We start from the raw sequence: 23715 nt of genomic DNA, 5'->3' as shown, positions 1-23715 counted from the left end.
GCACAGCAGTCAAATCAAATTGATGTTTGACAATCTTGGGAGATGTGAATTTTCCTGTGGGAAGTAATGAGGGCTGATTGTCAGAGCTTCAGCTACTAATGCACAAACCAGAAATATTGCGCTCTCTTTGGACTTGGGTTCTTTTCTCTTCTATAGCCTCTATAAGTTTTATTCATAGACCTTAGGGAGGACTTGAAAGAGAGATGAGGGGAACAGTCCACTGAGGTTTAGCAGAACAAAAGAAATCCAAATGTTCTAAGATATGGAAATGCAATAATGAACCCCAATTATCTATGTAGCGACAGTGTGCAATATCTATACTGTTACAATTAATAATTTATTGTCCCTATGTCCTGGATTAGAAGACTTTTAAAGATTCATTAGGATTGACTTTCTTCTTTGGGGATGCTCTTAGGTATTTTGAACATTGAGCACTGTAATTTGGGAGAAGATACACTGCCTTTTTCAGATGTAAAGGTTCAATTCATGCTTCAAGCACAAAACTGAACTCAGAATTAACTAGGAACCGAATAATCTCTCTTACAAATTTGTGAAATGCCTTTGCTAAAGTGCCTTGGTACTTGTCCTGTCCTTTCTACTTCAATTTTTCCTTCACATTCTATGAGAAGCGAATTCTCTATCACAGTCTTGTGTTCCACTTCCAACTCATGCATCCAAATTACTTGTGGGCTGCAGCTTTCCTAGTACCCTGGCACTCTATCCTGCAAAATGCTCTTGCACAGCAGGTCATTGATCTTCTACTCTAGCTTGAAGATAGCCGAAATGTCAATACAGCTTCTAACCATTTTTTCCTGATCTTTACTGCAATGATGTATGGATTACAATACTGAAAATGTATTCCCTAATCACTGGGTAAGGATTAGGGATCTGTAGCATGGCAATTCTTCCCCCAGACTGAAGCCATATCCCAAAGTGGGAAACACACCAAGCCAGCTAATACTATACTTTCTGACCCTCTGTATTGCCTGCTGTATTTTCTAGAAACAGTGAAGTTTATGTCATTAAAAATAATAATAGAATTACTCAGCTGACTATAACCCCAAGAGAGTAAAAAAGCATGTATGCACATGCAATGCTTCAGTAAGAACAACACTAAACATTTGAAAATTAATACATCATGCAATATAAAAAAACAATCTTGGCAGGAACAGCTGGTTTCTTGAACCTCTGTCCATGTTGGCAGTAGCAATCACTGCTAAGTGATAGTGTCCTTCATCTGAGGCCAAATCTCATCGATGAAATATGGATTCTAAGTCTAAGAATATGCAACAGAGGGAGAGAGCAGATCTGCTTCCTTAGCCTTAAGTAAATGAAGTGTTTTAATGGCAGTAAGGATGTGGCATAGTCAGAACCAGAAACCAGGAATGCTCTGTTTCAGGCACGTGATGATACCATTTATTTTTCTGCTGCTGCCCGGGAGGCAAGCAGCGGCAGCAGCAAAAGGCCAGAGGAGACTGTAAGAAGAAAGGCCGGGTGATCCAGAGAGCCAGGAGGGAGCAGAGGGAGGTGTCCAGGGCACCACGAGAGAGGAGGCTGAGGGTATGTGACGTGGGAAGAGTTTGCAGTTACTGCATCACCCACGTCGCTGGGGGAAAACAGAAAATTAAGAGAGACAGAAAGCCAGGAGAAGAACTCTATTTGAAAGACACTGCTAGTTACAATAAAAATTTAAAAAAAGAAACTTAAACAAGAAAAGGGGCATACTGTATTCCTGCAAGTATCCAGGCATTAAGTGACAGTTATTTTCTATAGAGAAGCAGATGGTGTATGAAACACAATAGGCTTTGTTAATACTGTGTTATATACAACTATTTTTCCTCACTTGCTGCATGTGCCGTATGGGTAAAGCTACTCAAGATTTCCATTTCCAATATAACGTTACTGTAACCTTCAGACATAAAGCTTTGGGTAATTTTATACCCAGTGTTGGTGATTGTCATTGCTTTGCCATAAATAAAAGTATTATGCTGAAGAAGAACAAAAAGTTTTGATAAGAATGTCTTTTCTTTCTAAAGTGCTTGTAGATCAGAAAGTGGTTTAAAACTGCATCTCTGAATCGGTTCACCTATTACTGAAATGCAGCCAACTATGAGAGGAAATGTGACTAATGACTACAGCAGTGATGGCCCAGTGCAGCATCTAGGGGCAGCCAACTGCTGGACCTGGTTGCTACTGCTCATGCTGAATTTTTAAGCTTGCCATTTAATCTTTGCTGTTTGGATGGTCTGTCTTTTAACATTCAGAAACATTGTCTTGGGCTAGGAGGCTAGAGTAAAAATATGGAAGGGATATGTGGATGCAAAGGCTATGTAGATACCTGGATCTTAATGTTATCTGTTTAGTTGCTGTTCAACATTAAAAAAAAGAGATACAGGAACACTAATAAATCAAATCCCCAGATACCCAAACCCCCAGATACCCAAACCCTAGGGAACAAGAGATACCAGAAATGATAGCAGAGACCAGACATGTCGGGAGAGGTTCAGCCAGAACGTTGCAACTCATACGAAAAGGGGAAATAAGTTTATCATGGATCTCACAGGAAAGAACGAACTTATGGCCTGTTTTAAAGGGATTGTGAGAACATGTGAAATTTATTTTGCCATGTTTAAGGGAAGGGCCAGAGGGAGGGGTCAGAGTGGATCAGGTAGGAAAATGAAGAGGAGGGGGCATAAAGTCTGATTGTGTGTCAGGATGCTTGTATGACTGAGCTCTGTGACTGATCACTACAGCGTGTCCCATCTCTTTGCTAAACTCCGTTCTTAGCTGGTTTTGATGTGGTCTTGCTTTCTGTTTGATGTTTATGAGTGTGGGGGCAGATGTGATTTGTTAGGGGACTTCTGGAAAGACCCGAGGTCCAACCCAGTGCCTGGGTAAGGAGTGTATAGGGTCTGGGCACAGATATTACACAGACTTAGCCCATGCCAATGTTTGAGGGGTCTGTAAGTACTGGTGTGTTTGTGAATCACATGAGTGATGGCGTGTGCATGTTTCACTAGCAAACTTCAGTCCTCATCAGCTGGGCAGGAGGAGGAGAATGAGGCCGTCTTTATTTGTGTTTGTGAGTGCCGTGCGGGTGCTGCTAACGACATGGCTGTCCGTGAGGGTCCGTGTGTGTATCAGCACCTCTGGACCACACACACGGGCTTGCTGCCGGCTGGACCTGCAGAAGGGAGCAGCACTGGTGGCACCTATTAGACTGGAACACTCCAGTTCCACTCTCTCTAACAAGTGATACTAGTTATAGCAAGCAGAAGAAAGTTTTACCCTAATCACAGATGCTGCTCTCTAGAGCAGCCAGCTTCCCACGTAATTTATGAAATCTGAGGACATCTGAAAGTAGGGTGCTGCGATTTGAAATCTGCTATATTTGCAAATCCTTAGTAGATAAGACTAAAGTGCTCCACAAATGAAGCATTAAATGGTGCTGTATTTTTAAACTTGCAAATGCTTTTGAATACTGTGAGCAGTAATTTTTGCATTCTAACTGGTTTGACTCCTTGCTCTCCCTAGGGGAAATGGAAGAGTTAGAAACCCTGTGGCTGACTGGTATTTGCCACAACGAGAAGAATGAAGTCATGAGCAGCCAGCTGGACATTGACAACATGGCGGGAGTGTTTTACATGCTTGCAGCAGCCATGGCACTCAGTTTAATAACCTTCGTCTGGGAGCACTTATTTTACTGGAAACTTAGATTCTGCTTCACTGGAGTCTGTTCAGATAGGCCGGGACTGTTGTTCTCAATCAGCAGGGTTGGTATTACTTTCCATTTCCCCCTTCAGGCAACAGACAGAATAAACACTACCTCCCTAAAACATTATCTTTCCTTTTATTCCCACTTGGACATTTGAAATTCATGTTAGACCATCAGTGTGATGCTCTGGAGTAAGTAGTCAAGGGGCTTGGGATGTACTTGCACTCCATGGAAGTCTTTTCTCCATTGGATTGTTCTAGGGTATGAATTATCATATGCCAGGATAATCAGTAATCAAATGCTGAAAACAAATACATTTAGGAGAAATTTTGGTGAAAAGATGGTAGAACTGCTCAGATGCAGGAAATGGATTCATTTCCACAAAAAAAAAAATCAAACAAAATAAATACTAAATTGATGGCAGACATTATCTCTCAGTTTTTTAAACAAGTGGATTTTAAGTGATAAAAATATACTGAAATATTTTTATAAGCTTTTCTTGATAGCAAACTTGAATAAACCGTATGAGAAAAGGTCAAACACGTGTCATTGATGTTTGGTTAGACACTAAGACAGATTTTAATGATAACTTTACCAAACCCAAAGTGGATTTACATATCCAAATAACTGATATTTGTCATAAAGTAAGGGAAGTATGTGCTTGTTCTTATATTTTTGACAAATTAGTTGGTTTTTGTCTTTTTTTTTTTTTTTTAAACACATAGTATTTTCATTAGGTAATTGATTTTTCTGCATCTTTTATATAGCTGAGGAGAATTGAAAATGATACTAAAATGCCTAGTTGCTTTAAAATGTGCTGAAATTACTCTGTTGAGTAAATTGGACTGTATTGGAACTGTATTAAAAATACTCTGCCCTACTCTGTTGGGGATTGTCTAGAAAAGCATATATACTTTAACCTCCACATTTTACAGTTGAACTTTATACTTCTGGCCTTTTACATGTGAAATTCTCCTAACCAATGCAAGGGAAAAAAAGTACTTATTTCAAAGGCAAATTTCTGAGAATTACGAGTTCACGGGGTCAGAAATGGCAATTGAGCTCACAGGAGTGACCAAAGAGGTTGGAGTTAAAAGATGGGCTCCAGCCTTTTTCTCAAAATGAACTCAAATTCAGGCTTTAGAAAGAGCTGGGATTTTTTCATAGGTACTAGGATAGGAAACAGAAAAGCTAGAATACAATGACTAGAAGCCTTTATGTTTCAGTGAAAGTGAAAAGTACCTTAACTTCGAAGAAATAGGCTGACTGCAGGCTTATTTAGGGGGCTAACTTAATCACTGGTTTAAAATAACAGAGTTTCCATTACCGAAGGTTGGTTACATTTTGTGACCAGACTAGGGATCCTTTTGGGGTCCCTTCTAATCTTGTTTTCTGGAATAAGCAGGGGAGGCCAACATGGAACACTAGTTTGTAAAATACTGGCAATTTTTCTCCTTTACAGTTTCAACATATGGCAGAAATTATTCTTCCATAGATAGATAGATATATCCTTTTAATCTTTCCAGTCATTAGATAAGCAATGTTTAATTTTTCTTTATTGCTAATTAAAAATAGAATGGAAGAATTAAAATTTACACCTGGTCATTTAATTTGTATTGTATTACTTATATTACAGGGTATTTACAGCTGCATTCATGGAGTACATATTGAAGAAAAAAAGAAGTCTCCTGACTTTACTTTGACCAATTCCCAAACCAACATGTTAAAACTACTGCGAACTGCGAAAAATATGACCAATCTCAATCCTTCAAGAATTAACTCCCCCAAAAGAACAGCTGATTTTATTCATAGGGGTTCCTTGATTATGGACATGGTCATGGATAAGGGAAACTTGATATTTTCTGATAACAGATCCTTTCAGACAAAAGACAACTTTTTTGGTGACAACATCAGTGAGCTGCAGACACTTCCTGGCAATCGACACAAGGACAATCTTAACAACTACGTTTTCCAAGGTCAGCATCCTCTCACACTGAATGAGTCCAATCCAAATACAGTAGAGGTTGCAGTAACAGCAGAAGCAAAAGTGAACTCCAGACCCAGGCAGCTTTGGAGGAAATCTGTTGAATCTTTACGTCAAGAATCTGTACGTCAGAGCCAAGGTTCCCAGAGAGAAGATGGGTCAGATGAAAACAGGCAGCTTTCAGTGAAAAGCCAAAGATACCTTCCTGAAGAGATTGTCCATTCAGATGTATCAGAGACATCAAGCCGAGCTACTTGCCATATGGAACCTGAAAACAACAACAAGCACCACAAAACCAAGGACAATTTTAAAAAAAGGACAGTAGCATCAAAATACCCAAAAGACTGTAGTGAAGTGGAACTGACATATCTGAAAACCAAACAGAGCTCTCCACGGGATAAAATCTACACGATTGATGCTGACAAGGAGCCAGGATTCCGCTTGGACACACCTCAGTACATCGAAAACATTGTCGTTCCAGAAACTATAGAGTTTCCTGACGTTTATCAAGATCACAATGACAACTACAGGAAAGCAGAACATGCTAACAGGACTCCCTTGCATAATGAAGACAGTCTTCCAAATAATGACCAGTATAAACTTTATGCAAAGCACTATACTTTAAAAGATAAAAACGCTTCCCTAGTTGACATGAATGATAGATACAGACAGAATTCCACCCACTGCAGGAGCTGTCTTTCCAATTTGCCCACTTATGCGGGACACTATTCGAGCAGATCTCCCTATAAATGTGACGCATGCTTGCGGATGGGGAACCTCTATGATATTGAAGAAGATCAGATGCTTCAGGATACAACGAACTTATCACTTCCTGAAGAAATATATGAGCATAGTTGGTCACAAAATAATGCTCTGCAATATCATAAAAAAAATAAGTTGAGGATTAGCAGGCAACATTCTTTTGATAATATTGCTGATAAATCCAGGGAAATTGATATTGGAAGACCTTCTCGTAGTATAAGCTTGAAAGAAAGAGAGAAATTTCTACAAAGTAGTCCATATGCAAGCATGTTTAGTGTTCCCTCAAGCAAACTGTTGAGCAACAAGGCCTCACATTTAACTCATGCTCTAGAGGACAGTAAGCGGAGCAAGTCCCTGTATCCTGTTCACTCAGATGATAATCCCTTTCTGCACTCGTATCGTGATGACCAGCACTTATCTCTTAGGCGAAGTCCGGCTGATCTTTATAAACATTCATTACCAACAAGAGGAAGAAATGATAATTATTTAAGGTCATCCATAAAGTCTACAACATCATACTGTTCCAGGGATGGTCGGATCCATAATGACATGTACATTTCAGAGCATGTTTTGCCTTACGTTGCAAATAGGAATAGCTTGTACTCAACTCCAAGGGTTTTAAATTCCTGTAGCAATAGACGTGTGTATAAGAAAATGCCTAGCATTGAATCAGATGTTTAAATTTTCCATGAACACTTTATCTGTAGGGAAAAAATAGTTGCCACCATCTTAGAGGGAGAATTTATCCTTTAACAGTATCCTGCTATGGTAAATGATACGTAAACCTCTCCCTTTCCCAATGTACTTTTGTACATGAATAGGTAAACTGGTATGCTCTTAACTATCCTTTTAAAATGTCTTGTTGAAAAGGATAAAAAATAGCCATTTATGTATGCTTTATATATAAATGGCAAGCTGTACTGAAATAGCCCCAATATATGTTGGCAACTATGCTGATTTGTATCTAATTATTTTACTATTTCGGTTATTCTAATTTATGTTGCTAAGTATCATTCAATGTACTTTTGTCCTTAGAAATGTTTAATGATTTTCTAGTACTGGATAAGCAATATGGTATGCATGTAGTATGACACAGACAAAAAGAATTAGGAATGCATTTGCACAGTTTCAAAAGTAAGACTTTAAAAGAGAACAGAAAGCTAGACTTTCAAAGATATATTTTAGCTTCATAATCATTTTCAAAGCCAAACAGTAATAATAAAAAAAAACCCCAAACCTGGGACCTTAATAAGTAAAATACAGTGTGTTAGCACAAAATTAGTATGTTCATTCTAGACTGACAAAAAATAAATGGGAAGGCTGTAGGCCCAAACATGTGAACTGCTGTGTACCAAAAGGAAGCCCCATGGATATTGGTTAATGTTAATGTACAAATGCTTTTCTTATATTTCACATGCACTTACCATTACAAACTAAGTTCATTGAAAAGTCTGCAGTCATCTTGTCAGAAATTTCACAGCTGCCTAATCCAGAGTATATATTTTTAGATATCACTATATGGCACTTACTATGGAGCTGTGGACTTTATTAGTAACCTTGAGGCCTAATGTGTACGTAAGTTTGCATTTGCCCCTTACTGGTGATTACTCAGGGCTGTATAGTATTTCTTTTATTCCTTCACCTCCCAAACCAAACCCCAACCCACTGTAGTTCTTTGTTCATAGCGTATTAGTGGTATCTAATTAATTGTATGTTAATAGTGTTAAAGCTGTTAATACAGTATCAAACACCAACAGCCATACGTTCAGTGTAATCAGTGAGGAGTGCAATACCATTTATTTGCATACACAGTGAAGGATTACCACCTTTTGAGGGACTTCTTCCTTCCAGAATATTGTGCATATTTGTTGAACATCAGACCATTTTTTTCAACCTCTCCAATCAAGTCTGTAATATAAATCGAATATATGCACACATAACTAAGGAACAGTAACTTTATTATCACTTATTGGTAAACAAACATATTCACATAAAAGGGATGCATTGTTATATGACTTTTACCTCTAGTAAAGAATAATCAGATTATTTTGCAAATAAAATGTCTGCTACACACCCCTCCTCACCCCCACTGGAAAGAAAAACCCACTAGATTTTAACCATAAGGGAGTGTGGAAGGGAAGAAAGGAAGCCTTTCATGAGTAGAGTGAGTGTACAGGTGTAAATTTAATTTAAACTAAAGAAGTAAATATAATTGCTAATATATTTAAATACTGAAAGCATTCAACAGGTGGTGCTCTCCCATTCTCCTGCTACTCTTGAGAATTGCTTTAGGTTTTTTGTGTAGAGGAAGTTGAGATTATTCAAGCATTATTCTCTACATTTCACAGAAAAACAGTGAGCAGGGAAACCATTACCACTGTGAATTGGAAAATGTGAATGTTACCCTATTTTTTCTCTAAACTGAAACTCTTTTCAATAGAATCATGCCTGTCAGCTGTAATTCTAGTATCTGCATGCCAGAGGTACAGTATGCAAGTTGCTTAATTTGGAATAGCATACTGCAGAGCAGAGTTGCAAGTGAGAGATAATATAAATGACGTATAGGGATAGACAAAATATAGCTTCTTGAATTTTGCTTGCAATTTTTTTATTAAACAGAGTTAGGCTGACTTTAACTACCAAACAGTCCAGAATGAGTTCTGGGTATTTACAAATGTATTTGTATGTTCACCATGATGGTGGAGGATGATGTTTTTGAAAGAATGAAATGTAATGAGATTTGGGCTTCCGAGTCCCTTTCCAGCTTCCAGGAATCTCAGTATACTTCATTATAAGTATGTTTGGAAAGCATATCTGTGGATATCTGTACACTGTCCAGAGCAAATATGTTTTGAGTATTCTTTATCCAACATTTGGCCGCAATTATTGGCCCTGATTCATGTGGTATGCTTTCTGATTCCTCAATGGATGTAGTTTTTATGAACAGTGGATCCTTACCTGCCCTTAGAGAGATTCACATTTCTTAGGAATAGCTGTATGAGGTAAGCAGGGCTAGGTTGTTTATGGGATTAACACTACCTTTCATGAGCCAAAACCTTTTCCCAAAGACATAGGTATACTATTTATCTTAGATCTACAGGAAGGCAAAGGCACTAAAGGCATAAATATTGTTGTAATGAATTTTAAAAAAAATATTTTGGGCAAATTTTAATTTCCAATCCAAATCACAGTATACTAAGTAAAATCTTAAGTATTTTGAACTATCTGGTGTGTTTCAGCAGATACAGTATTTGCTGATATCATACCAAAAACTGCCATGCTAGTCGCTGAGACTTTTACCAAGTGATTCATAAAACTCAGTGGTGGCTCTTGTCTTTTGCGTCATTTTAAAGCTCTCAAAATATTTGCTGATTGCTCCAAGTCATTTGTATCATCATCTCTATCTAACTAGACACACATAATTCAATATATACACAAGTACTGTATGTGAAGTTCTGGGAAAGAAAAATTCCCATTTACAACATTTTCTAAGTAAACTGTTGAGATCCAAGTGTAAACATCTTAAACCCAGGTGGATTTCTCCTCCTGTGAAATGTACAAGCAAATTAGCTTTAAAGAAATACATTGCAGTGTTTGCTTTTTCTGATTTGAGCAGATTTCTGGTGACTGTAGAGATTTATTATTATTAACCACAAATATGCAATACAACCACCTCCCCTAAAGCAAAACAAATTAAAGAGGCAGAGGGAAGACTTGGTAATGTTGCACAGCAGTTGTTCACATGGAAATAAAAGATGCTGCCTTAAAGGAGAAAAAAAAGATACGAGATACTGAAAGTAGAGGGAATAAGAATCTGCATGCATTTGTTGTTTTGATCTTGGCATTTAAGATCAGTGAATAAAGGGGGAAGAAAAGGCTAAAGTGTAGGGTTGTAGGCAAGTAGCTGGTGTGGTTGCAGATGTATACATGTAAAGAAGAAGAAGCTGAGAAGTTGAAGAAAAATCTTCAACAGTAGAGCCACAAGCCACAGCTTGTGAGGCTCAGCTGTAGAGTGCGTGGAATTCTGAATATTGCCTGAGCTTTGTTGATATATTTGCACTGACTTTCAATTCAACTGAGATCAAGACTTTCTGTATTTCCCTCTCTCTCACTCTAGCTGCTGCTATTCTTGAAGAGGAGAAAAGAATCTTCCTGCATAAGTGGCCATCCTTTCTGTACCTTTCTGGATGGTGCTGGTGACTTGTTACATTTTCCTGATTACAGCTCTAGCAGTTTGTTGGTCATTCCTATCACCAAGATTTCCCGTGACTCCAGCTGGAACTGAATCAGGCTGTAAATGATATGAGCCATTCTTGGTAGCATGTCCTGTAGTGTTACACTGCTCCTGGACGACAACTTTTATGGAGGCAGGATATTGAATTGCTGAGGAATGGAGTAGGTACATGGAGGTAAAAACAGCTACATAGACATACCTGCCTCTTGCTTTTTTCCTTTTTTAAAGACATTGTAGAATTTCTTCATGTTTTTGTCTTTCCCTTTTCACCACAGTAAATTTTCCTTTTTCCTTTCAAATGGATTTTGTGTTCTGCTTGTGTTTCTTAGAGCAGTGTAGCCACCCACTAACTTAAACGCATGGAAATAAGGTATTTTAATATATAAGACAAAATTAAGGAAAAATAAGAGGTTTTGTATTTCTGGAAAATTTCATTTAATGTTTTTGCAGCTTTTGCTCAGAATTCATTATTCTGCTATCTAAGAAGCTTGGTTAGGAGAAAGAGTGCTGTGGACAAACAGAAACCAAATCACCACCAGCTCACCGTGTTTTGGCAGCATCTCATAAATACATGTCTCTTTCTCTATGATCTTTCAGGAACACTTAGGAGGTGAAATAAGGCTCACAAGGGAAATCAGGAGTGTTCTGGGTTTTTTTCCCTGGTGAAAAGAAATCTTTTTACATAGTTTTAAAGGAAGCAAAACCTAGAGCTGTGTGCGTAGCTTTGGGTTTCTGTGCTGGAAGGCTAAGGTCTTCCTGTTGCCAGTGGGGAGACAGAGGAAGCTCCCTCCGGGTGGTAGTTCAGAGCACTGAAGGCTTGGGAGCAGTTATGTGTGTGATGTGTCCTGAAAGATTTTACCTCGCTCTGTTGACTTTTTAGAAAGTATAGGCTCCTATCTTAGCCGTCTCAGTTAGGTGAACTTAGAAAAGTAATGGCCTATTTATCCCCAGCCTCAAAAATCTGCTCGTTAAATCTGCAAGTGAGCACCAAGTTAAACCTTGCAGGTGCATATAGGTTCCTGTGCTTATGCAAGTAGTTACTACGGTAGCACTGTCGTTTGTGGGTTTTGCAGTACTCCCAGCCTAGTCAGCATCATCGTTTTCTTTATACCATGTTACTGTCCAGCATGAAATAAAAGTGTCAGACTATTCCTTGTAGAATAGCTTGCTATTTTCACATTTCTCCAGTGCAGCATATGCATCTTAGTGATGGGGAAGATTTTGGTACTATTCTTTCCCTTGCTGGGTTCATCGATGTACAACAGGAATTGTGGTATGAATCTGAGGGTCTAAGAGTCAGCTTGGATTTAGGAAGAATTCAAGTTGTGAATCTTTTTGTTGTTTTACGTTGCATTTAAGATGTCTGATATATAAAACCTAGTGAAAACAGATCTTTTATGGCAAAATCCTCCCTTAGTTAATATGGAACAGTAACTGTCCTGTGGTTTGCCTAGATTGTGTTAAGTGTTAATCATCACATCATGTGCTTCTTTCGAGATGGAGTGTCACACGTTCCCTTGCTAAACTTTCCCTTTCCGAGCTCTAGTCCTATCTTAGCTCAAGAGTCCTTTTAAAGTAGATATCATTCCTGTATAGGGCAATCTGGTTTTCAAAGTAGAAAGAGTTTTCCAGTGATACACTTAAATTTTTTGTTTTACCGATATTTTCTTAATCTAATCTTCCTTCCTATTGAGAGCTGAGCCTTCAAAGTATAACAGTGCTAAAGGAACTTCTGAAGGAGCATGAAGGCCTTTTAAAGTATGACTTATGATATGAGCCATTTCCCTGCCCAAGCTCACCTGTACTGTCTTATTTAAATATATTAGCAACATGTTAGTATTTACTATCACTAGGAAGGAGCACAGTTTAATCACAGCTGTGTGTTTATTTGTGGATGTAAATGCAAGTGCAGACAGGTATATGGTATGATAGAGGAAAGGCTCAATGTGCTCTGGCTGGAGTCACCCGTGAAGCTGTGGTTAAGTGGGAGTAGCCTCAAGACTGTCACGTCTCTTGCATCGCTCTGATCATGCAGACTTTTCTGTCTGATGTGTGCATATTGTACGTAGCGTAAAACTCTTGTTGGTACTCAGCTTTCATTGTGGAATTAATCCCGTGTTCGCTTTCATTAGAGTGTCACAGCAATGTTTGTGGGACGGAGAGGTGGTTGTTTGTGCTCTCTGCTGTCTGTTGCCCTGTTAAATGGGAGCAGAAATCCTGCCTTGCTTCTCTCTGCTCTGCTGGGGAGGGTTACTGCGCTCTTTGTAAATAAGCTCCTCATTTATTTCACCTCAGTCAAGGTTTTAATTTTTTTTTCCCCTGCTTCTCTCAACCTGTGTACAGAGTATGCTCTCTAAAAATATGTGCTCTTCCAATGTCCTGCAACTTTGGAAGTCAGGATTACAAGTGCGCATTGCCCTGCTGTGCAGTGAAAATGCATTTAGTTCTTCTCGCAGGTTCCTGGGCTTTTTTGTTACATACTGCAGAATATATCTGCTGTGGTTGAAACTGTTCTTTTTAAATGAATGCGAGTCTAACAGCTGTAAGAATCCACTGGTGATTTTGTGATGATTTTGTCATATCTATAATTTAAGAACCAGAAATAATATAAGTAAAATTAAGTTACCTCACTATTTACCAGGTTTTTGTTGTTTTGCACTTAAATGACACTTTTTACTCCTTTTGCTTAGTTCTTTACCTGTATTGAAAACAACGCTAAATTAGTAGAAAATATAACCATGCTGTAACATTGTCATGCAATACCTTTATTAGTAGATAACCACACTAAATATAGTATTACATATTTAAAAGAGAGATGGTTTTGACTCTCCAACTCTTAAAAAGTAGTGGTGATAAGCAGTTATACTCCTAGATGTTTTGTCCTTTCCCTTTTGTATTAGTATTTGTTTTCACTAATATATTTCAAAAATTATATTTCTATGTGCACGTTAGAAAACTGTGAAAATAAATACCAATAAATATTGTGATACTTATTCAGTGCACTGTAAAGTTCCAAGTGAGATGATACTTTGCTTGGGAATTGATGAAGGTTTCCTCACTTCTCATAAATGGTACTAAGCTTTAATGTGGGCAAATGGTAATATTTACAGTGACATGAAATTTTACTGGAGAATGTCTTGTTTTGCACTTCTAGTACTATTAGACGAAATTATATGTTTTTCTCAGCAAATGCATTATGAGAATACTTTTTCTTAATTTGTTTTGTGCATTGCAGTACATAAGAATAGCTGTTTTGAAGAGATTTGTGTTACATCATTACTACAGGATTCTTTAGTCTGATAATTTTTTATTGAGCCTATTTAATAATGGTGTTTAATGGCAAAAACCTTTTGAAAGTATATTTTGGCTTCTGTTTCACATTGCAAACCCTGTATTTGGGCTCATAGTGATGCAGTCAAAGGCTGTCATGAGGTTGCTGTGCCTTCCCATGCTACTGAGGAAGGAGACCTTTCTTGTTCACTGTTGGGACAAGATTAGAGGAGTCGAGAAAAATTTTGGAGGATGTGTTGTGCAACATTTGAAGTGTAGATGATCTTCAAAAGCGAAAAAAAAATTAAATTGGAGGTTCACAGTTATCCACACTAGTGGGTGGTCTGTGACAGGCTGTGGGGTGTGTGGTTTCTGGAGGAAATGATAATTTTTAACTGAAGTGATTTGAATTCTACTTAAGTTTCTGAAAGTCACTGAAAAAATGGGAATTTTCTTTTTTTTTAAAGCCAAAGTCTTTATGTTGTCATACGAGGTTTCACAGGAAAATGGGCCAAAGAATACAATTAAATATGCAAAAGGTTAATCCTATGGAAAAGGGTATCCTGTCATCTTGATATGCACAAGCATATTAATGGTAATAGGAACAATGTGTGTAATTTTCCTGTATATTGCTATGTAGGTTGCACTATTTTGAATGATACGAGCCTGATATTTTAATTACCAAATACCATAAGAATTTGTTTATTAATAGTTTAAACTTGTTAAACTAAATATATATACAGTATACACACGCGTGCGTGCATACACTTTCCAACCTAGTCATGTGTGAGTAATGTCCCGAAGCCATGGGACACATTTCAGCAGTGCTTTATTTTAAGTGATTCTCTTCTCTCTTTTCCAAACCTCCTAGATCCACAAAGCCTCTAGCACCATTTATTGTAGTGTTAGATACCTATTACAGAAGAGGCTAAAGGACTTGTTGGGATCAGGATTGCATTGTGCCAGGACACATGAAAACGGGTCAGAGGGGAGCTCCTGTCCGAAAGAGCTGGAAATGATACTCACTATCAGTAACAAAGCCATAGGGAAAGGATGTCTCCTCATACTATTTTGAAAACTCATGGCCAGAGGGGGTCTCTTGGTGTGGTGACTGACTTTAAAATTCTGTGTCAGCTTACGCGATCCACATCTGGTCATTAAACACGTTACTTAAGGTAGCTGAGGAAGGATACCTAAACCCCAAATATTCCCAGGAAAGATCAGCTGGTGTGTGCACCAGTGGCTGCCCGTGTATTCTTCCATGCAGACTGGACAGTTTTCAAAGTTGGTTTTGCACACAGAGGCAGTATTTAGCAGTGGTGTTCAAGTCAGAATCACTTTTTGCAATGCACAGGCTTTTGAGCTTGCTATTACTGATCATGTGGAGATTTTAACCAAGAAATGATTGTGGTATTCAGCTTCTTTTCTAAATTTACAGTGCTCTAACCAAAACTTATGACAAAAAATACCTTGGAATCATTTGTCTGAAGTAATTCCTGAGCTTTTTTTCAAAGGGAGAGTTGGATAGTTATTAATTTTTCCACCTTAACCCAGAAACAGAAAATTCTGTAGGGTCAAATTTTGTCTACAGTTCATTACAAGTGTGTCTTGGAGAAGAGCTTGGCTCCAAGTCCTTCATCTGCAAGAAGAAAATTTTTGGTTAGCTCGTTTTTACCTGGCCTAGGTCTGGATTCCAAACCTAGGCAAAACACCTTTTGACTTCAATAGGGACGTGTGAGTGAGCAATGGAAGAGAAGATCCTTAGTGCAGTTCATGCTCAGAATTAAAAAAAACAAAACCAAACCTCATGTTGTAAAGGTATGGAAGTTGCATCATGTAAAATTGTGTCCAGCTAGGAAGGAAACTAGTGCAATTTTTAATAAGAACTTTTTACAGTTTACACTTGATATCAGCTATAAGATTTTGAAATAGTCTTATTCACTTCAGAACGTCCATTTTGCACTGATGAAGAACAGCTTGATCTCTCTGTCTTCACACCTCACACCCACATGCACATGCACAGTATATCTTGTGTCTTCCCTGTTGCAACCAGAAGGTACAAACAGAATTCATTAATGTTTCAGGCAAACTCCTACCTGATTCTTAATTAAGTATGCTATTTTTATGCAAAATTTGCATCCATACATTTCAGGTTCTCTCAGAAGTGCTTCACCTGTGAGTTAATAATGTTAATTTTAATTCATCAGATTCAAATTTACACTAAACCTGAAGGGCATTTCAAGCTTCCTTTCATCCTGTTTAATGATTGTTGCTGGCTTAAATGAAACACTAATATTTCTGTGCTGCTAAACAAAAACCACCAGAAATATTTTAAAAACTCAAATTACACTTTTAAAAACATTTTTACCTGTTTACTTGAATAATGTAAATTTAATGTGTTGTCCTGATTAGTCTTTGTATACATACATGTATATATATAAAAGCTATATGTAAGCTTTATATATATGTATATGTATAATGTTTTGGGGGAGAATGAGGGGCAAGACAAAAATTCAGCATTGTGACAAAGATTCTACAACCATTTATTAACAGTTTCAAGTAATGTATTGCTATTTGGGTTTTGATTGGAACTTATTTGCAGTTGAACTCTGAAAAATGAGATGTAACTGAAAATTAGTATTGGATCTTCAGTCATCATCCTAAGACCAGTTTAGTTTCATTTGTATCTTAGAAGATAAGAATTCACAATATTAACTAAGGTTTTTGCTCAGAAAATTACTTATTAGTACAGTTGGAAAAGTATTCTTGTTCTGATGGGGGAAAAAACTCCAAGTGTACTAATTTGTACTGGTTACACAGAGCACTAATCTACATTGCAGTAGAAGAAATTTGCATTCCATAAATAACATCTTACCAGAAATCTTGGAACCATTTGATTCCATACACAGTAAATTAAAAAGCCTATCACTTCTGTTATTTACTAGTGCAATTTACTGTAACACTCTCAAGAGTGTAATACTTCAAACCAAAGGGTAAGTCATAAATTTCCAATTGCTAGCAAAGAATAGTAGAGATTTGAAGACCTCTTAACACCTGGGGAAATAAATCAGGATGTTAGAGTAGAAATAAAAGAATATTGGTGAAATGGAATCAAGCATAAAATAATTCACTTTTAAAAGAATCCAGAATTTCATTATAAAATTCATAGTCTAAGGGATTCTCCACAAGAAAGGGTTTGGGGAAAAAGAGAATAATTGAAAACTAGTTTTGACATTCCAGTTACGACCTGTTTTATCAGACAGGTATAGCAAACTGAAATGAATTTTAACACACAAGTATCTGTACACACCCAGTTTTAACTGTCGTGTTGCAGAGATACACATATACCCGGCTACCCCTGCACCCATCTGTCCCTGCCTTTGAAATCCTGGTGGTAGTTGGATCCACCCAACAGCACGCATTGCAGCTTGAAGGAGCAGGGAGTCACACACTTCTCTCCCACGTTACGCATACTGTCTCACAGCACTTCACCCCTACCATATTTTAACCCAGTGCATGACTGAGTGCTAATACTGTATAAATATTTTGAGACATATCTAAAAATAATGTTTGCTTCAAACTTTTTACGATAGAGAAATATATAATTATTATGGTTGTCTTACAAATTGTATTGTGTTCTTCATTTTTGTTAAATATGTAGAAAAACATTAAGGGAATGGGGGACTCGAATGTCTGTGTGTACCGAAATGTATATAACTATTTGGGGAAAACACACGTGCCAAGTATAACATGATGTAAAAATTGTAAATATATGAAAAATTCATTTTTCTAATAAAGATAATTTCTGCCAATTGATATGAAAATGAACAATGGTATCATTCGTGTCTGTCTTCCTTGTTAAATGGTACAAGATGAAGTGTCATCTATGAATAAGGCTTACTTTTGTTTTTTCCTTAGTAGTTGATTTGATTTGAAAGGTGTTAACAGTCACATGTTTTGAGCCATCCTTTGCTGTAAGAAATTATCTAAAGGTGAAGACGCCTGAAGCTAAAGCTGACAGTATATGCTTGATGTTCCCAGTTTAATTGAATTCGTTAAAAGGATGGAAACAATTAACTTCTGAAAAATTCATTCAGTGTGAGAAGTCTTCTTCAAATGATGCTCCCTCAGCAGAGGGAGCAGTCGGAGCCACGTTAAGGACGGCCCGTTAACCCGTGGCACCGTTTTCCCGTATTCTGAAATACATCAGGTGCGCAAACCACGGTGGGCCTGCGTGGAGAGATGGTCTTGGCTGCAGAAATGCGGCAGCACTTTGGGCGATGGTGGAGGCAGCGCCCAGCCCAAGGAGGAGGAGGTGTCCCGCCAGGGGTGACGCCTGGGAAGAGCTGGAGAGCTGGGGCTGTGGAGCGCTCCTGGTGCGGCAGCGCTCTCGGACGGCCGTCAGCTGAGGACGGGGGAGAGCAAACCGGGGGGGGAAAAAGGCAGCGATGTCGCACGTCTTCTGTGACTTTGATATCAGCAAGCTTGTTTAATGTTCTGGTTAATCAAGACTTAGATCAAAATAGAGGGTTTAGTGGTGCAATTAAAATCTTTTCTAAGATTTTACCTTTGCCTGGCCAGGGCAGCTAAAGGAGCAAAGTTCACGTGGTGCTCCTAAGGGGTTCTGTAGGAGCCCATTTTCCAGGGTGGTCTCATCAGCTAATGAAAGTCTTCCTTTATTCCACAAAATGAGCATAAACAAAGCCTCGGCTATTAGAATAATGTTCTTCAAGGCAGTGGGATGAAAGACATTATATAAATCCAAAGCATCATTTTGATATATGTGCTTCGGCTTGAATGTAAGAATAACTACAGGAGGTGAAAGGTTGCTCACAGATGTCTCGCAGCAGAACAGTCCAATCTATTTGTTCCCAAGATAAACATGATTGCACAGATAATATGAGAGACATAAAATGGGAATTCTGTCCTTAATGAGGTTTTTAATGAGTAAAGACTGCTGGGCTTATTGCCCTCTGCTAGAAAGCCGTTTTAAAGGGACCCTACTCTATTTTTATCTAAACTTCCCCATTTCATGAAATAAAATGAAGTGTGCCCAGGTTGTGGAATCTTTATCTGATCTTGAATCTTTATTTTTATGCAATGGACAGGCTAATCTGTTCTGCACAATAACGCACGGTGTTCTGAATGGTTTTGTTTCACCTGCAGCGATGTCCACCAAAGGCCCAATTCAAGTCCTTCAGTCATATAAGGACATTTCTTTACAGGAAATGGCTGATGCAGGACACAGCCTGTGCAACTTGAGCTGGAAACACCGTTGTGAAGAGCTGGGCTGGTGTCTGCATCCAGGCTGCTCCTCCCAGCTCTACCTGCCGGCGTGGCTGATTTCTCCCTGTGCGTCTGTGAGTCATCTCGGCTTCAGCTTTGATTCCCTTTGGGATCTGCTTCAAAGATAGTCATGTTCTCCCAGATCATTCTTTTGAGTCTTTGCTGATGTGTCTATGGCAACTATCAGTCCTCTAAGACTTTGCTTACTAAAAAAAAATAAAATTTAAGTGGTGACTGGGAAATGGAAGCTTTTTAAGTCTGACATATTGTGCAGAGCACTGCCAGCAGCGTTCATAGCAAACTGAGCAATTCACCTGGTATGAACACAAGTGTCTTCCTGTAATTTGGATGCAAAACCACCTGTTTTAAGGCCAACTGCTGAAATTTGCTTGTCTCTATATACAGAAACATCATCCACCCCACTTGCCATGGTGAGTTTTCCCACTGATCACACTAGCCACTTGTCTCTCTGCTTCTTCCAAGAGTTTACAAACAGCATTAGCTTCCCCTTGCAGATTTGTTGCAGTACAAAACCCAAACCATGGCTTCCACAAATTGCATTACTGATCTATCGTGTGGTCCTCTGCCACGGCTATTCTTCTCCCACTTGGCGGTCTACTTCAGCAGGCATCTCCCCATGTACAGCACAGCTCGTAACTGGGTCCTTCTCTCCACTGAAGAAAGGAAGTTCCACACACTGAAGGTCTCTGCCTTGATTTCCATATTTTCTTTCCAGAAGTTCCCCCAAAATCTTTCTGTGGGGGTAACTTAGTGTCTATTTATTTATTTGCCACTAGTTAGCTTACACAGAATGATCATTACAGAGGTTGACTGCATTCTGTTCAAATCAGTATGCTCAAATCTTACTTATTAAAAATAATCTATGTTTATAATGTAAGCAACGATTGTTCCTTAACGATGGCAATAACGATTTTAATGCACTGAAGTTTCTTAGCATTGCAGTAGGCAACAGGGGATGGTAATGTAGAAGATAATAATGATTAACATTGTTTACACAAGGTTACTGCAAGGTCAAAGACATTTTCTGGTGGTATCCTTGCAGCTCCAGGTGTAATTTAACAGCAATAAGCCACTTTGTGCTGCAAAAGCACAAAATCTGGTGGTTTCTTTCTCTCTTTTTAGAGTGGACCGCACTTAGCCTGCTAGTTAGATGTGACATGTCTAGTGAGATCATTGAACCTTTTCAAAGACCACATATCCAGCATACTGTGGTGAGGCCGGTAACATTTCACCCTGTATGTAAAGAGCTATGAAAGATACGAAGAGCAGAAAATCTGAGCGCAGGACTTCAGAGAGAAAAAATACAATATTAACCAGGGTTGAATGTCTAAGACCCTCTCATTATAGAAGTCTGTAGTTCCACTAATTATTTTGGGGACTGATGATGTTTGACACTTCGGGGGCTTGGTTATGAGCAGGTCTCTCCCCATCCTGCACAGGGAAAAGCAAATCAGGTAGGAACCGTAACAGGCATTTCTCTATGCTGAAGGGAAGACATAGACCTCGGACAGGTTTTACTCCCAATTTCCAAGATGGTATTAAGCTTTATCAGTTGAGAGGTTTGCCAAATGAAGAAAAAGCTTCTGCAGTGGTATCACAATATCACGATGCTGATTTTACCCTCCTCTTTCCCAGCAAGAGAAATATGGCAAATTGTGTAATTCTCCTGCTAGCTGAAATGCCTCCAAGTTCCTTTACTGCAGTTATAAGAGAAGAACTATTTGTGTACCTTGGAGAGGATAAAAGTAGTAGGAACGAGGATGACTAGAATAACTTTGATTTTCCTCTAAGAACAAAACTGCTGTTGCATTGATTTGGCCACAGTGAGTGTTTCCTAATATGGGCTTTGAAAACTGCAGTGCATGTTAATTTTTGCTACCCTTTTTATTTTATACATAAATGTATGTGAAGGGCTTATGTTTAAAAATAAGGGTGGGGATGATGCTGAGGGTTTTTGCTATGGGAGAAACTTTCAAATAGGACTAGAGCACTCTAAGCATCCTGCAAAAAATGTCACAAATCTCTTTGAACATGTCTTTCACCTACAGGAACAGCTTGCAGTAGGTCTTAACCAACCAAGAAAATAATTTATTTTTAATGAAAAATCAAACCTCAAATTGTTACTCCATTTAGATTTTTACCCTAAATAGAAATGCTGGAATGATAATCAGGTCCTGTTTTGCTCAGCTTTAAATCCACTGCTGTTCCTTTCCATGGATGCACTATTCTCTTAGCAAATAGAAACACCCAACGTGACCTTAACTATATTTTTACTTCCGTTTGCTTTCACATATATCTTCTCTGAACTAAACAGCTCTGCTTTTACCACTTATTTCCCATTCCCTCTGTCTACTCCTAACAGTTTTCTCCATTTCTGTCCCTGCTAGAACATCATGGAAGTGTGAGCTGCACCTTGAACCGCACCTGCATGGTCAGCACATTTCCGTGTGTTAGTTAAAAGCATTGTAATCTCCATGTTCTTTTCTATTTCTGTCTCTATAAAGACTAACATTTCATTTATTCCTGCACTGCCACTCTGCAATGAGAAGATGATTTCAGCATTCAGGCATAATGACATCCATAACCTTTTTTTTTCAGATGCTATTTTTGCACTCAAAACATTTGGATAACTTAAATTATTTCTCCTTGTGTGTATTTATTTTCTGGCATTTCCAAACACTAGCATGTTTTTTCCTTAATATTTCAGTCTGATAGGTTATTTTAGATCTCCTTCAAATCAATCTAGCTTGGAATATAAAAGAAATGATAGGTCATCTACAGACCAGGGCTAGGAGTTGTGTGTTTTAAGGGATGTTGGATAGATTTACATACTTCTGTGGCCTGAATGCCTACATGTTGTGGTATTGCATTCCATGTGCTAAGAACTTTCTGAGTTCATGTTCAGCATAAAAAAGAAGCTTGATTATGTAAAGTGATGTAGTGTGTTAGACCACTAAATGCTTTGAAGTCAGAGAATGAGTTTAGGTTATCAAGAAAGGTATTAAATATTGATGCCTTGAGAAAATGGCTCACGTCTTCATTTCTTTCACACTGCGGTCTAAAAAAAATCACAAGTTTACTTCTTTGGGGAGCTGTATGCAGGTGGCAGAACCAGTCTTATAGGGAGAAAGCGAGTCAACGGTGAAAGTAGCCCTATTTGATTGTGGTATTTTTACGTGTATCTCAGAGCAGTGGGTGGGTAGATTGGAGTGTATATGAACCAGAGTTGCCAGCTCATGGCTCACATCAGTGTATTCTCCAGCTGGTTCTGCATACTTCCGTGGAAACATTTCTTCTTCCTCAGACTGAGCGAGAAAGTAGGATGTGACGTTATCTGCAGTGTGAGGCTTGTACCCTCTTGCTGTCTGTGGGCTACTGCTTTAGGTTGCAAAGCTGTACCATATTTGCCTTGATGCTGAAACAACAAAATCCCATGATTTTAAATAAGAAGTTGAGATGTAGTTGTTTACACTTGCCAACCCACGATGAATTAAATACAAATCAACGCAGAGCGAACTGCAGGCTATTACCCCAGTGAGCACACAGAGTAACTCTGGCTCGGCAGCCTGTGCATGAACGGCCTCGCTGATGTGCACAAAGACCAATTACAACCTGGGAACGCTTTGATCCTCCTAATTACAAAGCGTTCCCACTGGCTTCATCATGCTGGTGTAACCCAGGGAAAACTTGGTCCCGGATTCTTAGTCTTTACCAGGCACTGCAGGGCTTGAGTAGTCTAGAAATGTGACTGTTACTGAGACTAAGTCAGGGCTGCTGATATTTTAGTGACTCTGCGTGTGTGAGCACACTTGTATGTGTGCATATTTTAAAGAAACAGCTTCTCAAAGCCTCTCTAATGTGAATGCAATGCTCCCAATACAGACCCTTAATTGCTGATTTTAGCAGCAATCATATGAATGATTTTTAGGGGGACAGATGGCTCAGTAAGGCCGGAAGAACATTGCCTGTGTGTGCCAAAGAGGCCCTGATAGCACCAGGTGCCAGGGATAGCTGGCTAGTTTGTATGCTGCTGGTATGTCCTGGATGAAGATATAAAATCTTGTGCCTTCCTGACAGTAGGATTTTATCAAAGTCCTGCTTAATTTTTGGTTGGGAGCAAACCAGATTGCTGGACTGGGAATCTCAAAGACTGGTTTCTAATGCTGGCCCTGGCATTGCCATGTCATGGGATCTTGTGAGTCACTTCACCTCTTTGGTTTCCCTCTAGCTCCTCTTCAGTTTGTAAGTAAGGTCTTTGCTGGAGTTAATGTCTCTTCCCATTTTCTCATATGGAGCAGACAATAAAGTCTTGGCAGAGGCCAACTGGCTTTACAGAAATAAAATAGTTAAAAATACTCAATTAGTAATTTTTCTCCTACGTTGAAGGCAATTGGCATAACTTCACCATATCTGACCATTTGTCAGCAGAAGCCTAATGTACAG

General features: G+C 38.6%; 1 protein-coding gene across 5 annotated transcripts in view; it reads left to right on the top strand.

The window, feature by feature from the left end:
- Nucleotides 1-17777, top strand: part of GRIN2A (glutamate ionotropic receptor NMDA type subunit 2A) — a 196213-nt gene extending 178436 nt beyond the window's left edge. For 3 of the 5 annotated variants that reach the window (XM_069809921.1, XM_069809923.1, XM_069809922.1), the window contains 2 exons: nucleotides 3535-3773; nucleotides 5352-17777. In XM_069809921.1, coding sequence (XP_069666022.1) covers nucleotides 3535-3773; nucleotides 5352-7142 — 2030 coding nt within the window. In that variant the 3' untranslated portion in view covers nucleotides 7143-17777. The remainder of the gene's footprint in view (nucleotides 1-3534; nucleotides 3774-5351) is intronic. The other 2 variants (XM_069809925.1, XM_069809924.1) reach the window with 2 other exon arrangements.
- The last annotated feature ends 5938 nt before the right edge of the window (nucleotides 17778-23715 follow it).

Source organism: Haliaeetus albicilla, chromosome 22, assembly GCF_947461875.1.
Source record: "Haliaeetus albicilla chromosome 22, bHalAlb1.1, whole genome shotgun sequence".
NCBI lineage: Eukaryota > Metazoa > Chordata > Aves > Accipitriformes > Accipitridae > Haliaeetus > Haliaeetus albicilla.
Note: the sequence above shows the minus strand (reverse complement) of the source record. Positions and strands in the feature narration are given on the sequence as shown.